The following is a 25,656-nucleotide window of genomic DNA, read 5'->3' as shown; positions in this document are numbered from 1 at the left end:
TTCGCAAATTTATAACGCATATATTGTATTTTGAGCATGTGTAAAATAAAATTATACAAAACAGCCTTTAATACAGAACTTTGTATCAGAATACTGATGGACGGCATAATGGAAAAAACAGTACGGTATAGGAAAAAGCCTTTGATGTTGCATCCACAATATGCAGCCAACAGTTCACAGTTTGTAAAATAAATTACAAAAAGAACATCAAAAAGCTATTTTATTACAAGGCAAACATACAAATATTTTAAAATAAAAACCGGTGGCTCAGCCTAAAGGCGATAAACCAAACCGCAATGTAATTGAGCGTTTTAAATATAATAATAATTGTATAAAAAAACACCTAGTCTAACTGCTGCAATGAACAGACAATGAGCAATGTCACGCTAACAATAAATATTATGTACAAATCAAATTGTTTCTATAGCAATGAGCAACAAATTAGGTGCATGTACCATGATACAAACATTAAAAAAGAATCTCTATTAAAAACTAATTCTAAAAATTTAAATTATTTGTCAAATATTAACATTCGACCTTTGGCATCCTGCCACTGCTTTAGGAGCTCCTCCTGTTGTTTTAGCTGCACCTCATAACGATCACATATGAGTGTTAGCTCATCAACGGTTCTATTTCTCTCCTTGATTGTCTGCTCCTTCTTCTCAAGATGAGCCTTCAAGTTTTTACAGTTTTCACATGGTAGAGACTGTCCCTGTGAAGATTCATGTTTAGATTATAGTAATCTCGCACATACATGATATTGATGCTATGTGATGGTAGAGACTGTCCCTGTGAAGATTCATGTTTAGATTATAGTAATCTCACACATACATGATATTGATGCTATGTGATGGTAGAGACTGTCCCTGTGAAGATTCATGTTTAGATTATAGTAATCTCACACATACATGATATTGATGCTATGTGATGGTAGAGACTGTCCCTGTGAAGATTTATGTTTAGATTATAGTAATCTCACACATACATGATATTGATGCTATGTGATGGTAGAGACTGTCCCTGTGAAGATTTATGTTCAGATTATAGTAATCTCACACATACATGATATTGATGCTATGTGATGGTAGAGACTGTCCCTGTGAAGATTTATGTTTAGATTATAGTAATCTCACACATACATGATATTGATGCTATGTGATGGTAGAGACTGTCCCTGTGAAGATTTATGTTTAGATTATAGTAATCTCACACATACATGATATTGATGCTATGTGATGGTAGAGACTGTCCCTGTGAAGATTCATGTTTAGATTATAGTAATCTCACACATACATGATATTGATGCTATGTGATGGTAGAGACTGTCCCTGTGAAGATTTATGTTTAGATTATAGTAATCTCACACATACATGATATTGATGCTATGTGATGGTAGAGACTGTCCCTGTGAAGATTTATGTTTAGATTATAGTAATCTCACACATACATGATATTGATGCTATGTGATGGTAGAGACTGTCCCTGTGAAGATTTATGTTCAGATTATAGTAATCTCACACATACATGATATTGATGCTATGTGATGGTAGAGACTGTCCCTGTGAAGATTCATGTTTAGATTATAGTAATCTCACACATACATGATATTGATGCTATGTGATGGTAGAGACTGTCCCTGTGAAGATTTATGTTCAGATTATAGTAATCTCACACATACATGATATTGATGCTATGTGATGGTAGAGACGGCCCCTGTGAAGATTTATGTTTAGATTATAGTAATCTCACACATACATGATATTGATGTTATGTGATGGAAGAGACTGTCCCTGTGAAGATTTATGTTTAGATTATAGTAATCCCACACATATATGATATTGATGCTATGTGATGGTAGAGACTGTCCCCGTGAAGATTTATGTTCAGATTATAGTAATCTCACACATACATGATATTGATGCTATGTGATGGTAGAGACTGTCCCTGTGAAGATTCATGTTTAGATTATAGTAATCCCACACATATATGATATTGATGCTATGTGATGGTAGAGACTGTCCCTGTGAAGATTTATGTTCAGATTATAGTAATCTCACACATACATGATATTGATGCTATGTGATGGTAGAGACTGTCCCTGTGAAGATTTATGTTCAGATTATAGTAATCTCACACATACATGATATTAATGCTAAGTGATGGTAGAGACTGTCCCTGTGAAGATTCATGTTTAGATTATAGTAATCCCACACATATATGATATTGATGCTATGTGATGGTAGAGACTGTCCCTGTGAAGATTTATGTTCAGATTATAGTAATCTCACACATACATGATATTGATGCTATGTGATGGTAGAGACTGTCCCTGTGAAGATTTATGTTTAGATTATAGTAATCCCACACATATATGATATTGATGCTATGTGATGGTAGAGACTGTCCCTGTGAAGATTTATGTTCAGATTATAGTAATCTCACACATACATGATATTGATGCTATGTGATGGTAGAGACTGTCCCTGTGAAGATTCATGTTTAGATTATAGTAATCTCACACATACATGATATTGATGCTATGTGATGGTAGAGACTGTCCCTGTGAAGACTTATGTTTAGATTATAGTAATCTCGCACATACATGATATTGATGCTATGTGATGACATGAATGTAGGCCTACATGTTGACAAGAACTCCAAAATATCAATTTGGGTATAAAAAGTGATTCTTTTGGTACATCATGAGTTAAAAAACTGCTACGTTGCTTTTCCATTCCAACTATGCATAGGCTAAAAGCTTGGATGGCATTAGAGGATCTCTGATAAATTATAAAGAAGTAATTTACAGAGCAATGAAGATAGAGTGTGCTGTCTGCTTAGCTTATTGAAGCAGAGGTTTTACGTGTTTTTAAGAGTATTGTTACACAAACAATGGCTCTGTGGTCTTGACTGGACATGTTTGAGTCTAGTTGCAAAAAAGCCTTGACAACTGAAAGACATGAATGCTGAAGACCCAGTTGCAAAGAGAAATTTAAACCATAACTGTCACGAACAAATTTTATCGTATTTACTAGGTAAATCAAACACGCTGATTCTGATTTTGTACTCAAAATAAAGATTAGTCCACTAACTTTCAGAGTAATGAAGGCTTTTTTACAGCGTTTTAATATCGGTCTCGAAAACAACACGATCGCCATAACAAGCTCCGCCCATAAATACGTGACGTAACCTAGCTTTTTAGGAGCAGAAGTTACGTAGGGATGTTTAGACTGATTTAGAATAATAGAGATGGGTGTTTTAACATCCATTAATATCTAAATTCAGCCTTAAAAATAGTATCAGTCTGTTCTGAAAGGTAGATAAGCTATTTAGCATTGCATTTTAAAAAACGTGATAACAACGCTAGCTTGTGATAAAACCGCGCTTTTTGAGCTAATTTTTCTCGACGTTCAGCCCATTTAAACGTCATGTAACAAGCTACGAGCAATTTTAAATAGTTTATATACCTTTCATAAAAAACTGAAATTATTTTACAGGCTGGATTTAGATAATAATGGGTTTTAAGACACCCATCTCTATTATTCTAAATCGGACTAAACGTTCCTAACTTCCGTTCCTGAAAAAGCTAGGTTTCGTCACATATTTATGGGTGGAGTTTGTAATGCCGATTGTGTTGTTTTCGAAACGGATATTGAAACGCTTTAAAAAAGCCAAAATGACTTTGAAGGTTAGTGGCCTAATCTTTATTTTGAATACAAAATCGGAATCAGCGTGTCTGATTTACCCAGTAAGTACGATAAAAGTTGTTCGTGACAGTCATGGTTTAAGATGAGACGCTATCCCCTGTCACCAATGGTGGCTTTTTGGGAATTAAACCCCAATCCGTTGTTGTCGGACAAGCGTTCTAAATGACTAAAACAGCATATAATATAAAAAACAACAAATCACATGCTTTTGGGGTGTCTTAAAGCTATCAACAATGATAATTCAATCATGGAAACTTGCTGGAGTAGCTGATCAGTAGGTATTCTCAAGTCCTGTTTTGTTGTGATCACAGAGAAAGCAGAGACAGGATGCTGCAGCATAGCTTGCCGCAGATATCACGTTACTAATATAAACCATGATTGACCACTGTGTACGGCTGCAAGAGCGACTGAAAAAAGCCATAGCAGTTCCCAATGTTTAGACTGTCCAGCCAGTAGCGACTATAAACTCATCAGGAAGTATACATTATATTTGTAAGACTATCTAGTTAAAAGCTAATCAGTACCTTGTGCCCGCCTTGCCGGATTTTCATTCTCAGATTCTCGCATTCCGTTTGAACTTTTGACAGCTCTTTGCTAAGTTCATCAATTTGCTGCTGTCTCTCCCTGCGTAATATAGAAAGCAAAGCGAAAAGGTTAAAACTTCATATGACGTTACGTTTCTCAGAGCAGACTGTCAGCAAAATGCAAAGTTCTACACAAGTGCAGAATAAAGTGCCCATAACTTGGGTATTGATGTCTAGTTGAAAATGGCTGCTGATGCTGCCATCATAACCTTCTGCTACTTACACTGAGCTGCCAGCAAATGCCTCAGCCATTTGCTTCTTCATTTTTTGAATAACCTCATTCTTCTCTTTAATCTGATCATCTTTTTCTTGCAAAGCAACTTTCATCTTTTCTTCCATCTGGTTGGAAACACCCATATGCCTTTTGTTCAAGCTCTCAAGTTTTTAGTAAAGTATGTAACAAACATCATGTATAATAAAACTATGGCCACAATGTTTACAAATAGATGCTAGGCAATAGGCGCATAGCTGAAAGTTTGTTAAACAAATAAATGTAGGATCTATAGAATATCCAGCAATTCAAACAATTCCTGCCACATTTAATCGCAGAGACAATGCTAACCTGGGCTTGAAGAGCTAGCACCTGCTCGGCATGCCTTTTTTCTGCATCCAACAGCTGTTTCACTTTCTCATCAAGTTTCTCATTGACTAGTGTCAGCAGGTCTGTAGTGCGTTGGTGGGCAGCAACCTCAGCTTCATAAAGTGCCTTGTAATCTTTTTCATTTTTCTAAAATAATGAATACAGCATCTCATGAACAACAATGATAAGACCATCATCAACGTGAGTGTGCTAAACAACGGTGTAGAACCAATGTTGCAAAAATGATAGGAGGCCAAAATTATAATAATAACTCAAACAATTATTTGGCAAAACAGCTCAAGACTTTACTGTAGCTTATGGTAATTCTTTTTGAGAATAGTCGGGGCAGTGTAAATAAGTAGACCGAGTAATTTAACAGAGTAATTAGACTGAGTGATTGAACAGAGTAAGTAGACTGAGTGATTGAACAGAGTAAGTAGACTGAGTGATTAAACAGAGTAAGTAGACTGAGTGATTGAACAGAGTGAGTAGACTGAATGATTGAACAGAGTGAGTAGACTGAGTGATTGAACAGAGTAAGTAGACTGAGTGATTAAACAGAGTAAGTAGACTGAGTGATTGAACAGAGTGAGTAGACTGAGTGATTGAACAGAGTGAGTAGACTGAGTGATTGAACAGAGTGAGTAGACTGAGTGATTGAACAGAGTGAGTAGACTGAGTGATTAAACAGAGTGAGTAGACTGAGTGATTGAACAGAGTGAGTAGACTGAGTGATTGAACAGAGTGAGTAGACTGAGTGATTGAACAGAGTGAGTAGACTGAGTGATTGAACAGAGTGAGTAGACTGAGTGATTAAACAGAGTGAGTAGACTGAGTGATTGAACAGAGTGAGTAGACTGAGTGATTAAACAGAGTGAGTAGACTGAGTGATTGAACAGAGTGAGTAGACTGAGTGATTAAACAGAGTAAGTAGACTGAGTGATTGAACAGAGTAAGTAGACTGAGTGATTGAACAGAGTGAGTAGACTGAGTGATTGAACAGAGTGAGTAGACTGAGTGATTGAACAGAGTAAGTAGACTGAGTGATTAAACAGAGTAAGTAGACTGAGTGATTGAACAGAGTGAGTAGACTGAGTGATTGAACAGAGTAAGTAGACTGAGTGATTAAACAGAGTAAGTAGACTGAGTGATTAAACAGAGTGAGTAGACTGAGTGATTAAACAGAGTAAGTAGACTGAGTGATTAAACAGAGTAAGTAGACTGAGTGATTAAACAGAGTGAGTAGACTGAGTGATTAAACAGAGTAAGTAGACTGAGTGATTGAACAGAGTGAGTAGACTGAGTGATTGAACAGAGTAAGTAGACTGAGTGATTAAACAGAGTAAGTAGACTGAGTGATTGAACAGAGTGAGTAGACTGAGTGATTGAACAGAGTGAGTAGACTGAGTGATTGAACAGAGTGAGTAGACTGAGTGATTGAACAGAGTGAGTAGACTGAGTGATTGAACAGAGTGAGTAGACTGAGTGATTGAACAGAGTAAGTAGACTGAGTGATTGAACAGAGTAAGTAGACTGAGTGATTGAACAGAGTGAGTAGACTGAGTGATTGAACAGAGTGAGTAGACTGAGTGATTAAACAGAGTGAGTAGACTGAGTGATTAAACAGAGTAAGTAGACTGAGTGATTGAACAGAGAAAGTAGACTGAGTGATTGAACATAGTAAGTAGACTGAGTGATTGAACAGAGTGAGTAGACTGAGTGATTGAACAGAGTGAGTAGACTGAGTGATTAAACAGAGTAAGTAGACTGAGTGATTGAACAGAGTGAGTAGACTGAGTGATTGAACAGAGTAAGTAGACTGAGTGATTGAACAGAGTAAGTAGACTGAGTAATTGAACAGAGTGAGTAGACTGAGTGATTGAACAGAGTGAGTAGACTGAGTGATTAAACAGAGTGGGTAGACTGAGTGATTGAACAGAGTGAGTAGACTGAGTGATTGAACAGAGTGAGTAGACTGAGTGATTGAACAGAGTGAGTAGACTGAGTGATTAAACAGAGTGAGTAGACCTGATCAGTAAACTAGTGGCTACGAAACAGGCAAAAAAGTGAATGAATATCAAAGGAAAGAATGAAACATGACTAATTAGGCCAAGCAAGAACACATCGATATACCATGATCCTCAAAAAACGGTGAAAAGTAATTTTAATTCGGCGTTTTCAATGCCAAATCATTAATAACAAATCATTTCTCGCATTGAACATACAAGGCACTGCAGTAGGAGAGGCTAAGTAACTATTATCAACAAGACAAAACATGCCATTTAGCTTTGTGAGACTATTAGCTATTGTGAGAATCTAATTGAGCTGAATGTATAAATATTATTTGTAATAGGAGATTTTGTGTGCGCAGTGCAATTCGCCATTCAGGGCTTTGAAAGCTTCTCGGATGCACCTCCACTAACCGTATCTACATTTCAACTGCCCCTCAGTTCTACAATGCCTCTAACCTAACTGCTCATTTGGAACCATCTTTAGGAGATTAACAGTGGCAGCTGTGACACTATTTGCTGTCAGTTCAGATAACCAGTTGTATGTTTGAAAAGGATGTTTGCTGTTACCATAGAGATCCAGTGATAAAGAACAGGCATCCTTGTGAATGAGCATTTATGTCAATAGTGAACATCTAAATCTAGCAAACTGCTGCCCCTATCAGCGATGCTAATACAGTATTCACTGTAGCTCATACTGCTGCCGATTGGCTGCTTTATTAAATGCAACTACGTGTTCAATCTGATAATGTTGATAAAAAGTTCCGAATTATTAGGAACTTTTGAGTGAAAAAAATGACATACACACATATGAACTGCTACTATTACAGTATCTACTGGCTAGGTACTTACTCATTGTGGCGGCAATCGCTCAAGCAGAAACAAAGACACTAACCCTGAATTGTATCTCCTAATTTTACTACTGTGACACTAAGCGCTTGAATCCTTCCCGATCATACCTAAACAAATGCTGACTTCAACTAGTCTTTATGCAAATACAATGTTGATAAATAACTGTGGTGGATGGCAGGCCATGACCTTCTGTTAACGCATTATGTTCTAATCTTCCCTGCCACCTTAAAAACATTTTCTTCTAACCCTCATCAGCCAGTCCAAAAGAGCAGGCTTGTGCTCCAGCATGCAACACTCTTGAGGCCTTTTTTAACAGTAGAACACCAATGAAAACTGTCAGAAAACATTGAGACACAGAAATTTCAAACAAATCTAGTGTCACAACAGAGGCCGACCAACCTTAGCGTCAATAATTGATTGCAGCTGCTGCGCATCTTTCTCCCTCTTAGAGATGTCTATTTTCAGAGAGGCACACTCTTTGTCTATAGCAACAACTCTAGCCTCAAGAGCTTGTATGTCCGTCTAAAATATATAAAACAAGGAATTGTTGGCACAAAAGAAGCATACTATACGTTTGTAGATTAAAAAGTCGGGTAACGGAACTCGCTATGGAGAAAGAGTCTGTAAGTCATGAAAGTACGGTATGTTTGATAATTGTGTAGTGTATGCTTGAATATACAGCGTTAAGCTTGCAGTAATTAACATGCCTTCCTAAAGGTATTCCTTATGAACCTATTCTCAAGGTACATATCGTTGAACCTATTCCCAAGGTTCATATAGATGAACCTAAACCTGCACGATTTGTCTCCCATGCCAATTCGGTTATAGACCTCAACTTCAATCGAACACCGTTTATAACCAACACACATGATGACTCACCACGGTGTCAAACGATGTCACAATTGCTTACGGTTAACCTGACACCGAGGCCACCTGAACATCCTCATTTCATGAACCTTAACTTCAGATTATTGTAATGAAATATAAATAGCTTTCGAGAATGGATGTGATATCTACATATATGTAAAGCAAAGATTAAAAAACCTTACAAGAGAAAATAGTGTCAATTTCCATGAAAGATTCTGTGTATCCGGTTCAAGCACGCAGGCGCAGTTTTTATGATATGGAAACAGAAACCATACCAAAAAGTTGCATCTCAAACTCGCACCGATTAACCGGAGTTTCCAGTTTTGTCTGATGTCAGAAAAGATTCAGCTGGATTTAACAGAAACTAACCGCAACCACCGGACTAAACCGAAACATGGTGCAAGTCTAGATGAACCTATTCCCAAGGTACATATTGATGAACCTATTCCCAAGGTACTTATTGATGAACCTATTCCCAAGGTACTTATTGATGAACCTATTCCCAAGGTACATATTGATGAACCTATTCCCAAGGTACTTATTGATGAGCCTATTCCCAAGGTACATGGTACATATTGATGAACCTATTCCCAAGGTACATGGTACATATTGATGAGCCTATTCCCAAGGCACATGGTACTTATCGTTGAACCTATTCCCAAGGTACATGGTACATATTGATGAACCTATTCCCAAGGCACAAGGTACATATCCATCATTTTTTTTACGTCATCAAGCCATTTGCACATGTGCTCGTTTACGAAAAAGCCGCCATACTTTGTAGAAAACAATCGTTATTCTTTTATTTAATAGTACTTTTTGGTGTTGTATTGACACTATAGTAAAAAATTGCAAACAAAAGCATCGCTTTCAAAAATTCATTGCTAAGGCTTCGTGTTTTTAATGATAAAATTGTCTATAAAGATGGTCGACAACGGTAAAATGACGTCACAAAAAAAGAAAGATAGATGAACCTATTCCCAAGGTACATATTAATGAACCTATTCCCAAGGCACATGGAACTTATCATTCAACCTATTCCCAAGGTCCATGGTACATATTGATGAACCTAATGTATTCCCAAAGCACATGGTACATATCGATGAACCTACAGTCGCTTTCGCCATCTCCTGTGCTTTACTTTTCATGGCTGCATTTTTCTCCCGAATTTCCCGGTCTTTGTCCTTAATGGCTTTATCTTTCTCCCTCAATAGTCGTTCCCACTCGTCTGCTGTTCTACCATTCAATGTTTCCGGAGATGCCCCTGATTTCAGTTTGTTTTCACTGACATTAGAAAGTCTCCGTGCAGAGGTTGCAAAAGCTTTTTGAGGTGGAACTGCCATTGAACTCACTATCATGCCTTCTGCAATGTGATCTGCTTTGCTGGTTTGAACAGGAGGCAATGGAAGACGACCATTTGTATATTCACTGCTGGTGCGTGCATTGCCCGAAGATCGGGAAGAAACTTTCACCTTTGCATGAGTTTGTGCCATTGTGAGCAGCAGATAGCAACCTCACACCCTAATAAATAGTAGATTACTGCAAGCTTAGAGAGCTTTTCATATGACAACCTTTTAACAATACTAGAAATATTTAGAACACAAGTCTTTGTTAGAGTTGAAATTGTAGGCCGATATGCTCTTCTCCATACCTGTTTGGTTAAAAAGAGTCACATTCCAACACTTTAATCAAATGTTTGAGGATGGATATTTTTAAGGTATTTACAAATGAAAAATAATCAAAATCTATAGATGTCAATCAAATAGAATGCTAATTAACTCAAATTCTTTCGAAAGAAATATCTGTTTAGACTTGTAAACAATCCGATATTAAATGTAGAAGGCAATTTTTTGATCTTGACAATCTTTTAAATTACCCATAAAAATTATTCATAACTTAGGCTTGTCAGCTAACTTAAAACGGTGTAAATGAAAATATTTACTTACATGTAAAAACTTTGTTATTTATGTGGCTATTTACAACATTTTGTGTACTTCAGATTTCTAAACATTCAATTGCTTCTAACATCCAAAGGATGGCTTTTATTAGTCATTACATGGCACAATTCTTGTAGAAACACATGTGTCATAAAGAAATTTGAATGGACATCTCTATTAAAAAAAAGTAAAAGTTCAAGTTAATACCCAATAAAATTTGACCAACAGTGACTCTTGCTAACTGAAATAATAAATACCACAAATTTTTGTCTATATTTATGTTGTTCAGTTATGAACTGTATACTGCTACAACAGTATTATGTAATAATTCATGGATACAGATTAACTATTCTGCAATATTGCTTAATAACACAATAACTACCGTACTTCTCAGACTATAAACCGCACCCCTATATAAGCCGCATCTGCTTTATTTTCCAAAAACGATAATAAAACAATACATAGGCCACACCTTTGTATAGGCCGCAGAACTCAGAATGGTGCTTTTTAACACGGCGGCAACTTTCCTGTTTAAAACGGAATAGTGCCTAACGACACTGTTTCATATTAACCGACGCTTTTTAACCTAGTGCCTAACAGAACAGTACCGTTAGGCGCTGTTTCGTTTTTTTCACCGCTAGAGGCGCACTAACCGGAGATTCTGGTTAATGCGCCCTAGCGATGAAAGAAAAAGCCACAGAATAGCCGCACCCTTATATAAGCCTCATGGCTCAAATCATCAGAAAAAAGTAGCGGCTAATAATCTAAAAAGTACGGTAGTTCAAATAAAATATGTAAAGATCTCACAAGCTGAGTATTGCAATTAGCCAAACTTGAAATAAATAGAGATAAACTAACTAGTAAGTAACAAGATTTATACAAAGCCCTAGTAGATATTAAACTAACTGAAAGGTGCACTCAAACTTGCTATGGCACACTGAGTGTTATTAATATCTCCAAGTTACACTCATCAAGCTGCACATATTCCTCATCTGAATGTAAACCATTGTTACTACTCCATAATATTATTAGATCAAGTTACTACACAACGTCTTGCTACTCTTCCCAATTTGCAAAGTTTGAATTTTTTAGTAACTCAAAACTAGAATATATCCCCAATAAGCAATAGTTTAGTATAAAATTTATTAGAGAAAGGTTTTCCAAGATGTCTCTACTAACTAATCGCCTAAGAAAATGAATAAGTAAGTTCAAACGCAACATTTGTGTCAATTTGATGACTACACTACCTCATTTTATGATTAACAGCATGGTATACTTAAACACAAATAACATGGAAAAAAGATCATAGTTGCAAAAATTTCAAAGCTCTGCTTGCCACTTTATTACCACTAGACAGTTATTATTACTATCATTACTATTATTACTATTATTACTATCAACTTTTTAGAAGTGCTCATCTTTAAACAGCGTTTAACAAACTGCTGAGAAGAACTTTGTTGGAAGCTAGACATAAATATTGTCTAAAAGTCTGGAAAGAGTGGAGGAAGAGCAGCACTCCCAAAAGTGTTACTTGATTTTATTACTTGGGTACAGCCCAATTGTTGTACATATTGTAATTCTAAAAGCAGTGCCCAATCAGTAATGATTTAAAAATTCCAACACTCGATTACTTAAAATAACTCCCATTTTTAGAGATTCAAATTCATTTTCCATTAATTTGAACAAGTAAAGAGGCAATTTAAGATTTGGACTAGAAAATAAACTTAAATTATCTAAGGACATGTTCCCTCATTCTCGTGTTAATAGAAAATTCATCTGTTATAAATCAATAGTGAAATATAGCCTTGCTCTTTAGACCTATTATGGTGACTGGACCACTGAAGAACAGTTGGGTAATATGCTTTTTAAAATAACAAGGTTTGGTATAACGTTAAATATCGCGTTCCGTCAGTGATATTCCTAAGCTGTCAACACAAAGCTGAAAAAAACCTGCAATTACAAAATGGCAGATAGCTGCAATTGGAAAGTTATACCTTTGAATTTAGCCCCACATTGTCCTTGACTTTCACTAATTTTGAAATATATGTTTTTCTATGATAATGGCTTTGTGTTGATTTAAAGTTACAATTACATAACATACTAGCAATAATAGGGTCAGCAAAGCATATATATAATCATCATGTAATTATGGCCCATGAATTATTAAAATGTACTCTTCAATCTATTAATGAAAAAAGGCAGAAACTGATGCAGATTTTGCCTATTTTGTTGAAACACCTACTTTGCTTCTTAGAAGTTTTTGTATTTGATGAGAATGAAAAAAAGAAAGTTGGCAAATATGTTTGTATCTCACTTAAAGTCATTTCACATGTGGTAGAATCGACAACAATACCCACCTACAACTTATAGCCACACTGTATTGCTTAGCAATATGTATTGTTTCGCAATTTATTGTTTCTTAATTTATATTCTTCTAGTTTTAACCCATTTTTGGCCTAAATTGAAAACTAGATTCAAATGATTTAGTGTTATTTTCTAATTTTTCTGTTCAAACTATCACACTGTATTGCATTTGAATTAACTGGTAAAGCTATAAAATTAGCGATATGGAAAATAAAAAGATACAGAATAAAGATCTTGACATAAAGTAAACTTTATTGACAATAGAAATATTTCATCGTGTTACGAGTTTGATTCACCATAAAATATTTTGTTGGCATACCTCCTTTTCTTTAAAAGATCTTTCCTTTAGACATCTCGACTGATTATCTAATAGTTTTCAGTTTTTTTATCAAACAGGACAACGTAAATGAATTTAAGCCGCAAGTTTAAAGATTATTATGCAAGTTCAAAACTTGATAAACTGCTAATTAAAAACAATTTGCTTTTTACTCGGTAAGTTAATTTGAGATGATCCAGCTTGTTACGTTTTTTTGTTAATGAAGGACTTGTTTTCAAAGAGGCATTAGTGACACTCATCATGCAAATCTAAAATAAGCAATCACCAAAAACATACAACAAGTGCAAGTCTAATATACCAGACCACATGCTTCGAGAGAGCATTCTTAATAGAGGCAATAAAATAGACTAGCAAAAGACGTCGTATGAGAGCTGTCATTTAGCACGGCCTCTAATGATGATGACGACTCACGGCCTCTGTCTGTGAGTCATAACTAAATCGTTGCGCATTAGCAACACTCACTTGCTGATGTATCAACACAGATCACTTGTTTTTAGTATAAATTCTAAAATCGTTTAGACTCGGAGTGCAATCGGCTTCGAAAACTTTTAGCCACGCTCTAAAAATATTTCACACACATATTGTCAAAGCCCACAAGTCGCAACGAGATAAGAAAACCACAACATTGGGTTAAGGTGAACCCCTAGTTCCTAATAAAATGTATAATGGTTTGAGGGAATGAAAAGAAATTTTCAAGGGATTAATTTACACAAGCGTGGTACAAAGGCATATAATTGCTTACGACTAGAACATTTTCCATAAAGTAAAATTAAACATAAACACTAAATGCATGCCATAATTACTATTCGTAGTTGTCAATGGTAAACGAACGCTTTGACCTCAGTGATAAATGGTTCTATTATTCTGTCTATTTTTTCTTAACTGTTGAACTTAGTTTACAAATTGTGAAACGAGTCTTTGTTTACAATTACGTCTATTGGCTGTTGGCGTAGCTAAGCGACGCTTGCTAATAAAAACTATGATTGGACACGATAGTCACGTGGCCTACTGTCGCAAAGAGAGCCATGCCAACACCCATTAACACTGCTACTAATAATAATGGGATTTTTTTTAAGATTGGATTTTACTAAAGAATAATATAGCTTCAGACTCACAGTTTTTATTTTGTTCTTTAATTGTATTGTTAAATTCATAATTTAGCCTATTTGTACACGAGCTATAAGTGTTGCAACCAAACATACTTTTTCTCACAGCCGAACACTTAAATATCTTGTTTGTTAACAATCAGAAAAAAACGTTCTATATCGAAAAAGGTTTTATGGAAAACGCTGCACTAACACGCCGTCACATTGTTGGCTTGTCAGAACGGTAAGTACATTGTTGGTTAGATTGTGCAATCAAAGAGTATTGCAGTATAAGAGGGTTGGTGAATCTATACGTATGTGAGTCATTTCTCTAGATTCAGTTACTATAGCCACTAATTTCGGCTACGGCCGATTTGATCCGGGTAAAAGCATTTTACATAATATCGTAAGCAATCTCATTTGCTGCATAATCAGGGTTTAAGTGTTATGTTTCTGGAATTAACCTTTGACTGATGAGCTATAGAACCTTGAAGTTATTTCGCCAATGACTAATTGTTAGATCTTAGTGATGGCTTTGTAATTAGCTAGTTCACACTTTTGTTTAATGGTGATATTATTGATTTTTGCCATACTTAGGATATTGAATAATACTCACACTTTTAATTCATATTTTATTTTCGAATCTTTGTTTTTGGACACGTCTTCAGAAGCATTGAGAATTACATATCCTCATCATGTTTTTGTGGGGTTTTACTTTCAGGTATTCAAATCTGCTCTCAGAACTTTTGAGCTCTATAAAAGTTAGACTTCAGCCTTTTCTACGATGACAACCGTTTCCAAAGTCAAAATACCATTTCCTGGTAGTAAGCTAATTCTTGGAGGAGACCAACAGACATACAATATGAACAATCACAATAACAACATGGAGGACAGCAATCATCTGCCTCCACTAGCTAAGCCAACATCAGGAGGGCTTAAAGTTCAACAACTATTCGATGAAAAGTCTCAACACGCCGCCATGACCATAGCAACAGTTCAACCAGCACCTGCTCAAAGCAAGTCCGCAACATCATTGAACAGGATCGAATCTGGAATGGGCAGCGCTGGCTTGATCAGAGGTGGCAGCAGTAAAAGATCAGCCATGTCACCAGAATCAGCTATGAAGCAGTACATGCAGAAGCTTTCTTCGTTTGAACATCACGAGATATTTAACTTTCCGCAAATATACTTCGTTGGACAAAATGCAAAAAAGCGTCAAGGTGTGTTGGGTGGCGCACAAAACAATGGATATGATGATGATAATGGCTCGTATCTCCATACACCTCATGACCACATATCATACCGATATGAGGTGCTAAAAGTCATAGGAAAAGGAAGCTTTGGTCAAGTCGTCAAAGCGTATGATCACAAGCTTCATGCTCATGTTGCGCTCAAAATGGTGAGGAATGAAAAACGTTTTCATCGACAAGCGCAGGAGGAAATTCGTATACTAGAACATCTCAAAAAGCAAGATCGTGACAACACAATGAACCTTATTCATATGTTTGAGAACTTCACTTTTAGAAATCACATATGCATAACATTCGAGTTGCTATCAATGAATTTGTATGAATTGATTAAGAAGAACAAATTCCAAGGGTTCAGTTTACAGCTAGTTCGTAAGTTCGCCCACTCCATGCTGCAATGCCTAGATGCCTTGTTCAAAAACAAAATCATTCACTGCGATTTGAAACCTGAAAATATACTGCTCAAGCAGCAAGGCCGCAGTGGTATCAAGGTCATAGATTTTGGCTCTAGCTGCTACGAGCACCAGCGGATCTACACCTACATCCAGTCGAGGTTCTACAGGGCACCAGAGGTGATTTTGGGTGCCAAATATGGCATGCCTATAGACATGTGGAGCCTTGGTTGCATTCTTGCTGAGCTGCTAACTGGCTATCCGTTGTATCCCGGAGAGGATGAGGGTGATCAGCTCGCCACCATCATAGAGCTCAATGGGATGCCTCCTCAAAAGCTGTTAGACCAATCAAAGAGAGCTAGAAACTTTGTTAGCTCAAAAGGCTATCCAAGATACTGTACAGTTTCAACCATGCCTGATGGATCAACCATTCTTCAAGGTGAGCGGTCACAGAGCCATCTGTAACGATGACACACCTCCTCAGTCAGATATAGAGCGTGAAGTGTGGCAATGGGTTTATGTGTGGCGTCTCTAAATTGACATTCATCCAATGTCTCTTACATTATGTAATTGCGGGAGGTACATGCGTGATGCCCAAATCAGACATTGCATTGGATAGTTCAGAATGCTTGGAGTTAATAGATTGATTAGTCGATATAACTTGCTGCAGGTGGTTAGCGAAACTGTGTTGTTAGGATAGACTTTAATCAAATAACTGACACCTTATTGATAGACAAGCTTATTTGCACTAGCATATGCCTGCTGTTGATGCGAGCCCAATCACTTTCTATTTACTTTGGTTTGTTAGGCGGAAGATCACGGAGAGGTAAGATGAGGGGTTCACCTGGATCAAAGGATTTAGTTACGGCTCTCAAAGGATGCGATGATCCATTGTTTCTTGACTTCATGAGGCGCTGCATGGAATGGGATCCAGCATCTCGAATGACTCCTGCTCAAGCATTACGCCATGCTTGGCTTCGCCGTCGTTTGCCAAAAAATCCTCACAGTGATGACGGCGCTCAACTCGCCGCCAAAAAGGCATCTGCTACTCGAGCAGCTTTAAGCAAGCTGCAGACAGGAAGCAGCACTAAAGCAAAAGCGATTGGACCGATAGCTGAGGATATGGGCTTAAATACAAGAACCAAGCTGCCCCAAATAGGCTCAACTATGTAGGCACTTTAGTTACATATCGCTATGTCTATTTTTAAGACGCTAAAATCTAGATTTTAAATAAGTGGACCAATTGTGTTAGAGTATCTTTTTCTTGATACAAATCTCTAAGTTTTACTTTATACGTAATATTTATGCTTGTCTATTTATTGTTTTGGTTTAAAACAAAAGCCGTCCATTTTTTAGTTTACCATTGACATTGATAATTATGTTTTTGTTGATAATTAACTGTTTGTGCTTCCAGTTGACGACTACGCTGTATATATCACCAAGTCGGATTATTATTGGATGTTTATTTTTAAATTATTTTGACAAATTTATCTTATTTTTGCACAATCATTGTTGGTCATGTTTGACAATCCACTTAGAAATGTTAAACTTGTATTGGTTTTCTTGTGAACACTTCGGCAGTGATGTGAGCTCGTATCATATGATTGACGATAGACATTTTACTGTTTCTTTTTTTCCCAATTTCGTCATCATATGTTATAGACAAAGGTAGAAGGACCAATGACTGTAATGGAATTCTGTTGCAAGTCATGTTTTGTCTCGTAATCAATGCATCTCAATAAACAATCTAAATCCCACTGTTCACTCCATCAAACAATATTCCATCAGTCCTCTATGCAGTTGCACTGTCAAATTTGATGCATTATTGTTGAACCTTGGCAATCATTCGAAGCTATTCACTTTGGCTACTGCTAATGGCTTACTGAAGGCTCGGTTTGATCAAAACTAATGGAAAATAACTCCACATCTACTTTGTTTTAATAACATTAAAATGCTTGGCGCGTGTATTCATGTTCATCTGTGTGCATTTAGACGCCATTTTAATCAGTAGGTATTAGTTGACATGAAGCTATACAAAGACCAGAGCACTAGATCTCCACGTCTCCTTTGTTTGCTGCACAATGGTATTAGCTGATATAAATGCTAATCAATAAACTGAGCACACAATATAATAAAAATGGTGCTTTAGAACATATATAAACCTTTAGATATGAATGGCTGTGTTATTTACAATACAGCCTAGGTCTGCTTGGCTTACAATATCGATTTCGCATTAGCATCAATAATTTCATTATCTTTCGAATCTCCTTACTGTATACATAATGGCTTGAAATTTATGAGACACAAGCGAACATGTTAAGCATTCATTGGACATGAATTTCTCCAGTGTTGTGCTCATATATTCCGTTCTGCTACTTTGGATTGCGAGTTGAGAGAGGCATGATTTTAGCAACAAGCGGAGCATCTTTATCAGGCTGAACAAAACTACATGATTTGTAATATATTCAGAATGTTATCCTAATTCAATGCATTAAGCAAATATGCTGAGCCACTTACACTGACGGGCACTAATGATGTACAGATGTATAAATTCCATTGAGTACCGAGGTTTCTTTATTTAAACAACGGCTTTCTCTTCGATAACAGAACTGAGAAAGCTGTAATATATCACACAGGAGCAACTAAATTTGGATTACCGTACATCGCTCTTACTACATTACACACACTTTTACATCTTAGTGGTTACGGTGCAAGAGTTGTCTTCCTACAAACACTAAGTAGGACAACTGCAGACAACTCCACACAAAAAATAAGTTTTTCTGATCTATTCCGTAATCTTGCCTGTAAAGTTTATACAAACAAAAAATTTCCACTTGGCATTGACAATAAAAGAAACGTTGTTTATTGCAGGACATCTCTGATGATATAAACTTGCAACCTGGAAACTGATTTTCGCTACAGTAGTGCAACTGAGACATGGCCATGTTTACATTGCGCAAAAGGGTTGTGCAACCAGGCATGAGTGACGAGTAAAACATTATCTTAAAGCATGCTTTTGCACAGTATCATTAATTTACATAACTGCATCAAGGGCACCACTGGCTATTGGAAGCAGTCAACACCCTAAAAGCTTGGTACACATACGGCAAGCTGATATCAGCCACAGTGTATATGATAGCGATTGTATCAAATTTCTTGTGCTAGATAAACACTCACTGACTGTCTGGAAAGTCATTTCATGTGAGCGCAGTTACCAGACAGGCACTAATTATCCAGAACTAGCTTTCCAACGTCTCAAAGAAGAAGTCTGAATGTGGAGATACAAGTGAATTTTATTAATTCATTGTCTTTACGGAAATAATTAACAAGCAAACAGATCATACCTTTTACTGAAACCCACACCATTTGCTAATCCCTAAACAATGAGTAAAGGCTACTAGTAATGAGACGACCAGCTGTAATACAAGATTGTCGATTTGTCAAGAGCATACTCTAACATATAATCACAATCATTTGTACTACAGTCAGGACTCTTCATGTACATCGATTAATAATCAATCCCGGAAAGGGTTGGCAAAGAGATAATATGATTAGCACCCTAAAGTAGCAATATAGGGTTCTGTTGAGCGGCTACTAAAATCAGTATGATAAATCATGGCAAACTACACAGCAGAGCAAAAAGAGTGATGCACGAAACACTTTGAATGTGTTAAAAACGCGAGTCAACTACGCCCGGATATTGCCTAAAAGTGGCACACAACAGCACACAATTCTCCTACAGTAATGTCAGCAAATACTATCCAGAAAAAGACTGAATAATGAGGCAGCAATTCGGTGAATGAAGGTGGTTTCCACGGAAACCAAGGCAAAACCAACATTTGTCACGATACACAAACAAAATAAAGTGAATAGAAAATCTGGAAATGGATACAAGTACGATGCATATGAACAGTGACAAAGTATGGACAACGCGGTGAAATTACATGAAATAATTCTGTTGCACAAGTCTTAAATCTGCACATCATAGAGTTTTGGAAGCTAAATCTGCATGTAATAAAAATGCAAGTATTAAATGATTAAACAATGTAGAACGTCTTTATATCTAATTTACACTAATTTGGCATAATTGGGGAGTGTAGTGAATGAACTAGGATGTGGACAATAAAAAAAGTGTCCCGTTAAAATAAGTACCTCACGTCACAATTGTAAGCTGCTGAAAAAGCACGCGCAGGCTAAAAATGTAACTGCACTCAACTAGCTAGCACTGGTAAAATAGTGAGGAACAACAGCTACACACTGAGGTGTGAGGTTTAGTCAATCACTAACACTTTTGGCGGTGAATAATTAGGGAAACCTAATATATTATGATCTAGGATTATGTCATGTCATAAGATAATATAGCTCGATATCATAGTTAGTAGAGGATCATTATATGAATAGAATTACTACTTTTAGGTGTATGGCTAAAGTGCGGTGAGGTCAGACAGTCACGATGTAGCTAGTCTTGCCTGTAGAACTAGCCGATGGAGAGGTGACTGTCTGGTGACTCTCGAGGTGTTGGGTCAGCTGTGGTATGTACTTTGTAGTATAGTTGCACATGACACACTGATAAATGGAGCTGTCCGGCTTGCTGCGCAAGCTGTTCCCTCTTAGCTCGCTGCTGCGCCCGATTACATTGATTAACATGTTGGGGGTTACCTCGGCCTTCCGAACTATCATAGGAGCCCTGGAACTTTTGACAGCACCTAAACCAGGATCATCGACTACGAGTCCGGAATCATCGGATGAGACATCGGATTCCGCTGGTGTGACTGTCACATCTGAAATCACTAGCAACCTTTAAAGCCAAGCCGGTACTATGCTCCAAGGATTCTAACATGTTGCGTGAGCATTCATGCTAAATATACCAAAGTTATTTGAAGCCAACCCTAGGCAATTGTTAATGGTCCACAAACGCTCATAATTAGTCTCAGCGAAAATTTTGGCAAGAAAAGCGGCGTGACAACTAGGTGCATGCAAGGACCATAATCCCTGATACACAAATCAGATAAATCAAATACATAACGCTTATTCCAGACTTCAAAACTTAGTACAGTTAGCAACGGCTCTCCGCTTTCTATTGTCCAGTTTAGCAACATAAGCACTCTATTATGCAGCGCTCTATGAGCCAAAAGGAATCTTACTACAATCTCAAAAGGCTATTGCTTGAGAAATGAAGTTGAAAAGGTGACCATTGATTGTGCGATTTATTTTTGCTATATTGGGCACCACAGCGCAGCCAATAAACACAATGAATGTGTTTGATTTGCAAGCGCTGCGTACAAAATTTACGAGTGATTGCACAACCCTCAACATATTTTCCACATATGAGCCTTGCCAAGTGGCATTTCATGTAGTTATTGCAACGGTTGCGCATGCATGCAGCTGTTTACTTCACAGAAACGACTGGAATTAGGATGTGTTTAGCCAAACTGGCCATGACACGGCAACTAGGCTGCTTACCGCTCACTAAATTGCAGTGCTTTTAATGAACTGCGCGAGTTAAGCAATTTAACTGAGCAAATATCACACTCAAAACAGGTACTCGCTTACCCGTGCTCGGCGATGAGGCACTGGAAACATTACTGCTTGATGAAGGGGAACAAATTTCGCAGTTTTCCTGTTCTGACCAGTCCTTGTGGTGTTTTTCCTCGATATGCCTCTCGAGATAGTGGCGTCTGAAGAAGCGCTTGGGACAGTGGCGACAAGGGAAGCGATGCACATTGTGCAGTCGTTGGCTATTCATGATAAGCTCTTGACTGGTTTTTGAGGCCTTGTTGCGCGAGGCTGTGCAGCTGTTCTTGCGCAGATGCCTCAAGTAGTCCTCCCGAGCTCGGTAGATCTTGAGGCACTTGCCACAGCTGTATGATGTGTTGCTATGGTATCGGTCCTTGTGCGTATCGAGGTGGTATTTTCGAGTGTACGAACAGCCACATTTTTCACACTTGTAAGGTCTCGAGCTATCGCTAGCATTGGAACCGTAGCAAAGCATTTTGTGACACTTCAAGTCAGGCAGCGAGGAATATTTAGCACCGCACTGTTGGCAGGAGAAGTGTTTTCTGTCTGGTTCCTCTTTAACACCGAGCAGGTTTCGGTTTGGCGCAGCATTTGAATTGCAGTTGCCGGGATTAAGTGGAAAGTTTAGTGTTCTCTCAAAGGCCTGGCCATACTCTATCTTGTCATCAACTTCAACCTTGACCTCTAGATCTAAAGAAAAGCGAGTAAATAGAGCAAAGTTGGTGAAGGGATGGTGACTCCACCAGGGTGGCGCCTACACAATAGTACTTGCTCAGCTCGAAAAGAGTAAAGGGTACTCGGCTATTTGTTATCAGGCGAGACAGATTAATTGCAGTTAGACATTATTGTAGAAATGTGAAGAACAATCCATCACCCACTGTCAGTACCGTGACCACCGCATTGCTTGTGGTTGTGCATTACTACTTGCCATTCATTGCTGTTAAACAATTAACAATATCTCTGGCCTTCCTCTGACACCGCCAAGTAAATGCCCAGCCCAGCCAACCCCAATACTACTGAAACTCTATAAGAATGTTACATCAAAGACCCGCAATTCTGTGATATAAATGAACGAATCTTTAAAAAATTACCATTAGAGGAATCATCAAAATCGAAAGGCTCTGTCTTAATGGTCTGTGAGAGTTCGTGAAGCGATGCTGCCGAGTCGATGAGGTCAGTGACAGTCAGTCCACATTCTGCATTGAAGTTGTCATCTGTGTCCGGCAGCATATTGCCAATATCATTCTCAAAAGCCTGCTCCATTGACAACCAGACATCAGACATTTCATTGCCGAGGAGATTATTTCCACTCAGAGGTCCTATGAAATGAGTAAATCATACGAAGTCTTTGCTGAACATAGGGAGACGTCAACAACAACTAATGACTATGACTGCTAATTATTCTAATTAAGTCAAAAAGCTTTTTAACACCTGAGGATGCTTTCCAAAAACTAGTACAGTATGCAAATGCTGATTCAATCAATTAATTACCGAGATATCTGTTGTGGTGTAGTTGGTCATCATCATCATCGCCAAAAAGAGAAGATGGTGCTGCAGAGGTGTAGGAGAGATCGTCGTCTAAATTGTTGTTTATTGTCATCATACTGACAGATTTTGTTTCAAAAATATCTGGAATGAAAAAAGCGAGGTAAATGAGATAAACTGAAACCGAACTGACGTAAGGGCAAGTGTGCAGAATGCATCAGATGGGCCAGTCGTGACCAGAAAACCACAAAACAATGGCTGAGCTCCAGTAGAGACCACAGTGCAGTTAGCTGCACCAAGGATTACTCCGAGTACGCTTTGCTAAATATATTAACTTCACTCGCTGCTTTTCATCATTAAGACCACCTCGTTTAACCAACCTGTCTCTTCCTTTCGCTTTATTTAATCAACAACAGAAGTCTACCCGCTAAGCAAGCTGTGGCTTAATGTATTCACCAGACTGCCAATTCCGTGACATACCATCTAAAGAAGGGATCTCCTCACATCCACATGGAGTGTAGTACTCTACTGAGTTGCCAATGAGAACTGGTCGGCGTATCTTTCCACAGATGTAACAATTCTTTGACATTATCTATGAAACGATGGGGATGGCTTGATGCTACACAAGTTTTCGTGGGAACGCAGCCTGGTGTGTCTAAAAATCACGATTCAACTACTTTCAATAGGTGTTAAGTCTTGAGTCCAGTTAGTCATAGTCAAGCTAAGTAATACGGTGTACGGTGTGTACATTTGGGGAGCTTTATGACTTTGCGCAATACATAAAGGTGACAAGTGATAGATAATTTGCAGGTGTCAGTGAAGCCCTGGCAAGCCTGTCATTTATGCACACACTGCATATAGCAAAATGTATTATTTCAGTCAGCGGTTAATAAACATAGTGAATTTTCCATATCGCTACGCACAAATGCAAAATCATAATCTCATAAATTCTGCCACACGTAAGTTATTTTGGAATAAAACCACCTTTTCTATCAACTAATGAGTGATGGAACTTGTGATGCTACACTAGTATCACGAGAACTTAAACCTGGATGTCATGAAAATTTCCAATAATTTAACAAAGTCATTACGCATATTAAAGAGCTTGCATTTTCAAATATCCAACATTTGTCTAAAATTTCTATTGAACAAATAATAAATCCTCGTATCTATACAATAATCAGTAGCTAATCTGCCACTAAGATATGCATAGCTTCTAGGTTTAGATAGCTCCACCAACATCAAGCTAAGCTCACTAGCAAATAACTATCCAAAGCTTATGCTTATCTATAAAACACCTGCAAACCAATGACACGATAGTGTTTTACACTGTTGCTAAATTAACAGTGCCAATGAAGGTCATGCCTACCCTCAAGTACTAAAATCGGCTATAAAACTCCATGTTAAAATTTTGTCATTCTCAAACCCAAATATCTAAGAATGGGCTGTTAAATATTAATACTGGAATATTAATGCTACTTTTAAATAAAAAGTGGTACTGATCAACATACGAACAGAAACTTAACAACTGTCACACGAATACGCTCAGCCTCTTTCAGCATATACTGGCATTGTCATACAGACAGCTTGCAGATTACAAGTTAATCTATACCAAAGCCAGGTAACTGGACAGAATATGAAAAATATAAGCACAAAGTTCACAAGTAGAAATGTTAATAGAGCAAAGAATGTTGAAGCTTCGGTGGAGTATCGAGTAAAACAATTTCACTTTTAAATACGCCACCACTTGGTCGACACAGTATTAACGATCGACGACATAAGGCATTGCAGTAGCCTGTATCCAAAATATTTGCCACTCAACCAAATAACATGTTGGCTATTAACCCTAACCACTGCGTTTTGGCTGATCGAAGAGGCATTAAAAACTATCCGCAACATTTTAGGCGCTGCAACAACTTATATAACATAAGGATATGCTAAAGAAAATATTCGGGGAATGTTACAAAAAAAACACTTAAACGGAAAACAGCACTAGAAATATAGCTAAATATCACTTCATAAACAAAAAATAATTCTTGGGCGCTACTCGGTTGCTTAAATGCACATATTAGCCGCATAAATAATAATGATAGACGCCGATGTAGGAACCGGCTTTTCGATATTGCTGTGAAAATACACTTAAAAACAATTGTTTTACCATTCTAAAACAATTTAACTTATTTAAATAACATACCAGCTTACTTATGAGTCAGGGTCTATGCTACTGTTGACACCATGAAGACAATTTTTACAATACGCTTTAAACAAACAGCGATCACCTGTCCAGCACCCACTTGCATAGAGATGGGAGGTTTAATATAGCGCGTAACTATTGGTTAGCGCTAATGCTTACTACCAATCGGTGCAAGCATACGAAAACATTTGGCAATAAAATTTGGAGCGTTGTTATCACCAAGCTACGTTTCATCGGAAGGATACAGCTTCGATAGCACGCCTGAGATGTGTGCAAAGCGGTCTACGACTTTCCATGCTATAATGATTGCGTATCGTAGCCATCGTCTCATAGGTATTTGAAGGGTTAAAAACTAGTCATACCTCAAATAGTTACTGTAACTTGCTCCCAGCGTGCTTAATACGCTTGCGGTCGTTCTCGTCTTACGGCGCTTCAAAACAATCGCAAGATTTTTGCTAGAAGTTTAGCGTTATTTTATCAAGACCACCTTAAAGGAGTT

General features: G+C 37.5%; 3 protein-coding genes across 3 annotated transcripts; 1 reads left to right on the top strand and 2 right to left on the bottom strand.

Annotated features, from left to right (window-relative positions):
* Positions 1 to 14: 14 nt before the first annotated feature.
* On the bottom strand, positions 15 to 13,833 carry LOC137394637 (uncharacterized). Its single transcript, XM_068081389.1, has 7 exons — positions 13,700 to 13,833; positions 9,712 to 10,120; positions 8,132 to 8,254; positions 4,854 to 5,018; positions 4,515 to 4,630; positions 4,232 to 4,331; positions 15 to 712 (listed from the first exon to the last, which is right to left on the bottom strand). Exons 2-7 carry the CDS (start codon positions 10,090 to 10,092, stop codon positions 512 to 514), a joined length of 1,086 nt encoding a protein of 361 aa, XP_067937490.1. The 5' UTR covers positions 10,093 to 10,120; positions 13,700 to 13,833; the 3' UTR covers positions 15 to 511.
* A 446-nt stretch (positions 13,834 to 14,279) lies between these two features.
* Positions 14,280 to 17,718, top strand: LOC137395034 (dual specificity tyrosine-phosphorylation-regulated kinase 2-like). The gene is made up of 3 exons (XM_068081822.1): positions 14,280 to 14,566; positions 15,044 to 16,400; positions 16,770 to 17,718. The coding sequence occupies exons 2-3, from the start codon at positions 15,107 to 15,109 to the stop codon at positions 17,132 to 17,134; spliced, it is 1,659 nt and encodes a 552-aa protein (XP_067937923.1). The 5' UTR covers positions 14,280 to 14,566; positions 15,044 to 15,106; the 3' UTR covers positions 17,135 to 17,718.
* Positions 17,719 to 19,236: 1,518 nt separating this feature from the next.
* Positions 19,237 to 25,233, bottom strand: LOC137393422 (zinc finger protein 180-like). The gene is made up of 6 exons (XM_068079971.1): positions 25,158 to 25,233; positions 23,444 to 23,618; positions 22,970 to 23,107; positions 22,570 to 22,797; positions 21,515 to 22,168; positions 19,237 to 20,742 (listed from the first exon to the last, which is right to left on the bottom strand). The coding sequence occupies exons 2-6, from the start codon at positions 23,550 to 23,552 to the stop codon at positions 20,402 to 20,404; spliced, it is 1,470 nt and encodes a 489-aa protein (XP_067936072.1). The 5' UTR covers positions 23,553 to 23,618; positions 25,158 to 25,233; the 3' UTR covers positions 19,237 to 20,401.
* Between the last annotated feature and the right edge of the window lie 423 nt (positions 25,234 to 25,656).

This window comes from Watersipora subatra, chromosome 4 (genome assembly GCF_963576615.1).
Source record: "Watersipora subatra chromosome 4, tzWatSuba1.1, whole genome shotgun sequence".
NCBI classification, from domain to species: Eukaryota; Metazoa; Bryozoa; class Gymnolaemata; order Cheilostomatida; family Watersiporidae; genus Watersipora; species Watersipora subatra.
The sequence above is the reverse complement of the archived record's forward strand: the minus strand, read 5'-3'. Positions and strand labels throughout refer to the sequence as shown.

What these genes read in the sequence shown, in the direction of transcription:
- LOC137394637 (XM_068081389.1), bottom strand. Translation starts at nt 10,092, where the DNA reads ATGGCACAAACTCATGCAAAGGTGAAAGTTTCTTCCCGATCTTCGGGC. An exon ending in AATCAATTATTGACGCTAAG is followed by an intron (nt 5,019 to 8,131) that starts GTTGGTCGGCCT and finishes TCATTATTTTAG; the next exon opens with AAAAATGAAAAAGATTACAA. An exon ending in TGCTAGCTCTTCAAGCCCAG is followed by an intron (nt 4,631 to 4,853) that starts GTTAGCATTGTC and finishes GTTTCCAACCAG; the next exon opens with ATGGAAGAAAAGATGAAAGT.
- LOC137395034 (XM_068081822.1), top strand. Translation starts at nt 15,107, where the DNA reads ATGACAACCGTTTCCAAAGTCAAAATACCATTTCCTGGTAGTAAGCTA. An exon ending in TGGATCAACCATTCTTCAAG is followed by an intron (nt 16,401 to 16,769) that starts GTGAGCGGTCAC and finishes TTGGTTTGTTAG; the next exon opens with GCGGAAGATCACGGAGAGGT.
- LOC137393422 (XM_068079971.1), bottom strand. Translation starts at nt 23,552, where the DNA reads ATGTCAAAGAATTGTTACATCTGTGGAAAGATACGCCGACCAGTTCTC. An exon ending in GGAGATCCCTTCTTTAGATG is followed by an intron (nt 23,108 to 23,443) that starts GTATGTCACGGA and finishes TTTTCATTCCAG; the next exon opens with ATATTTTTGAAACAAAATCT. An exon ending in ACACCACAACAGATATCTCG is followed by an intron (nt 22,798 to 22,969) that starts GTAATTAATTGA and finishes CTCATTTCATAG; the next exon opens with GACCTCTGAGTGGAAATAAT.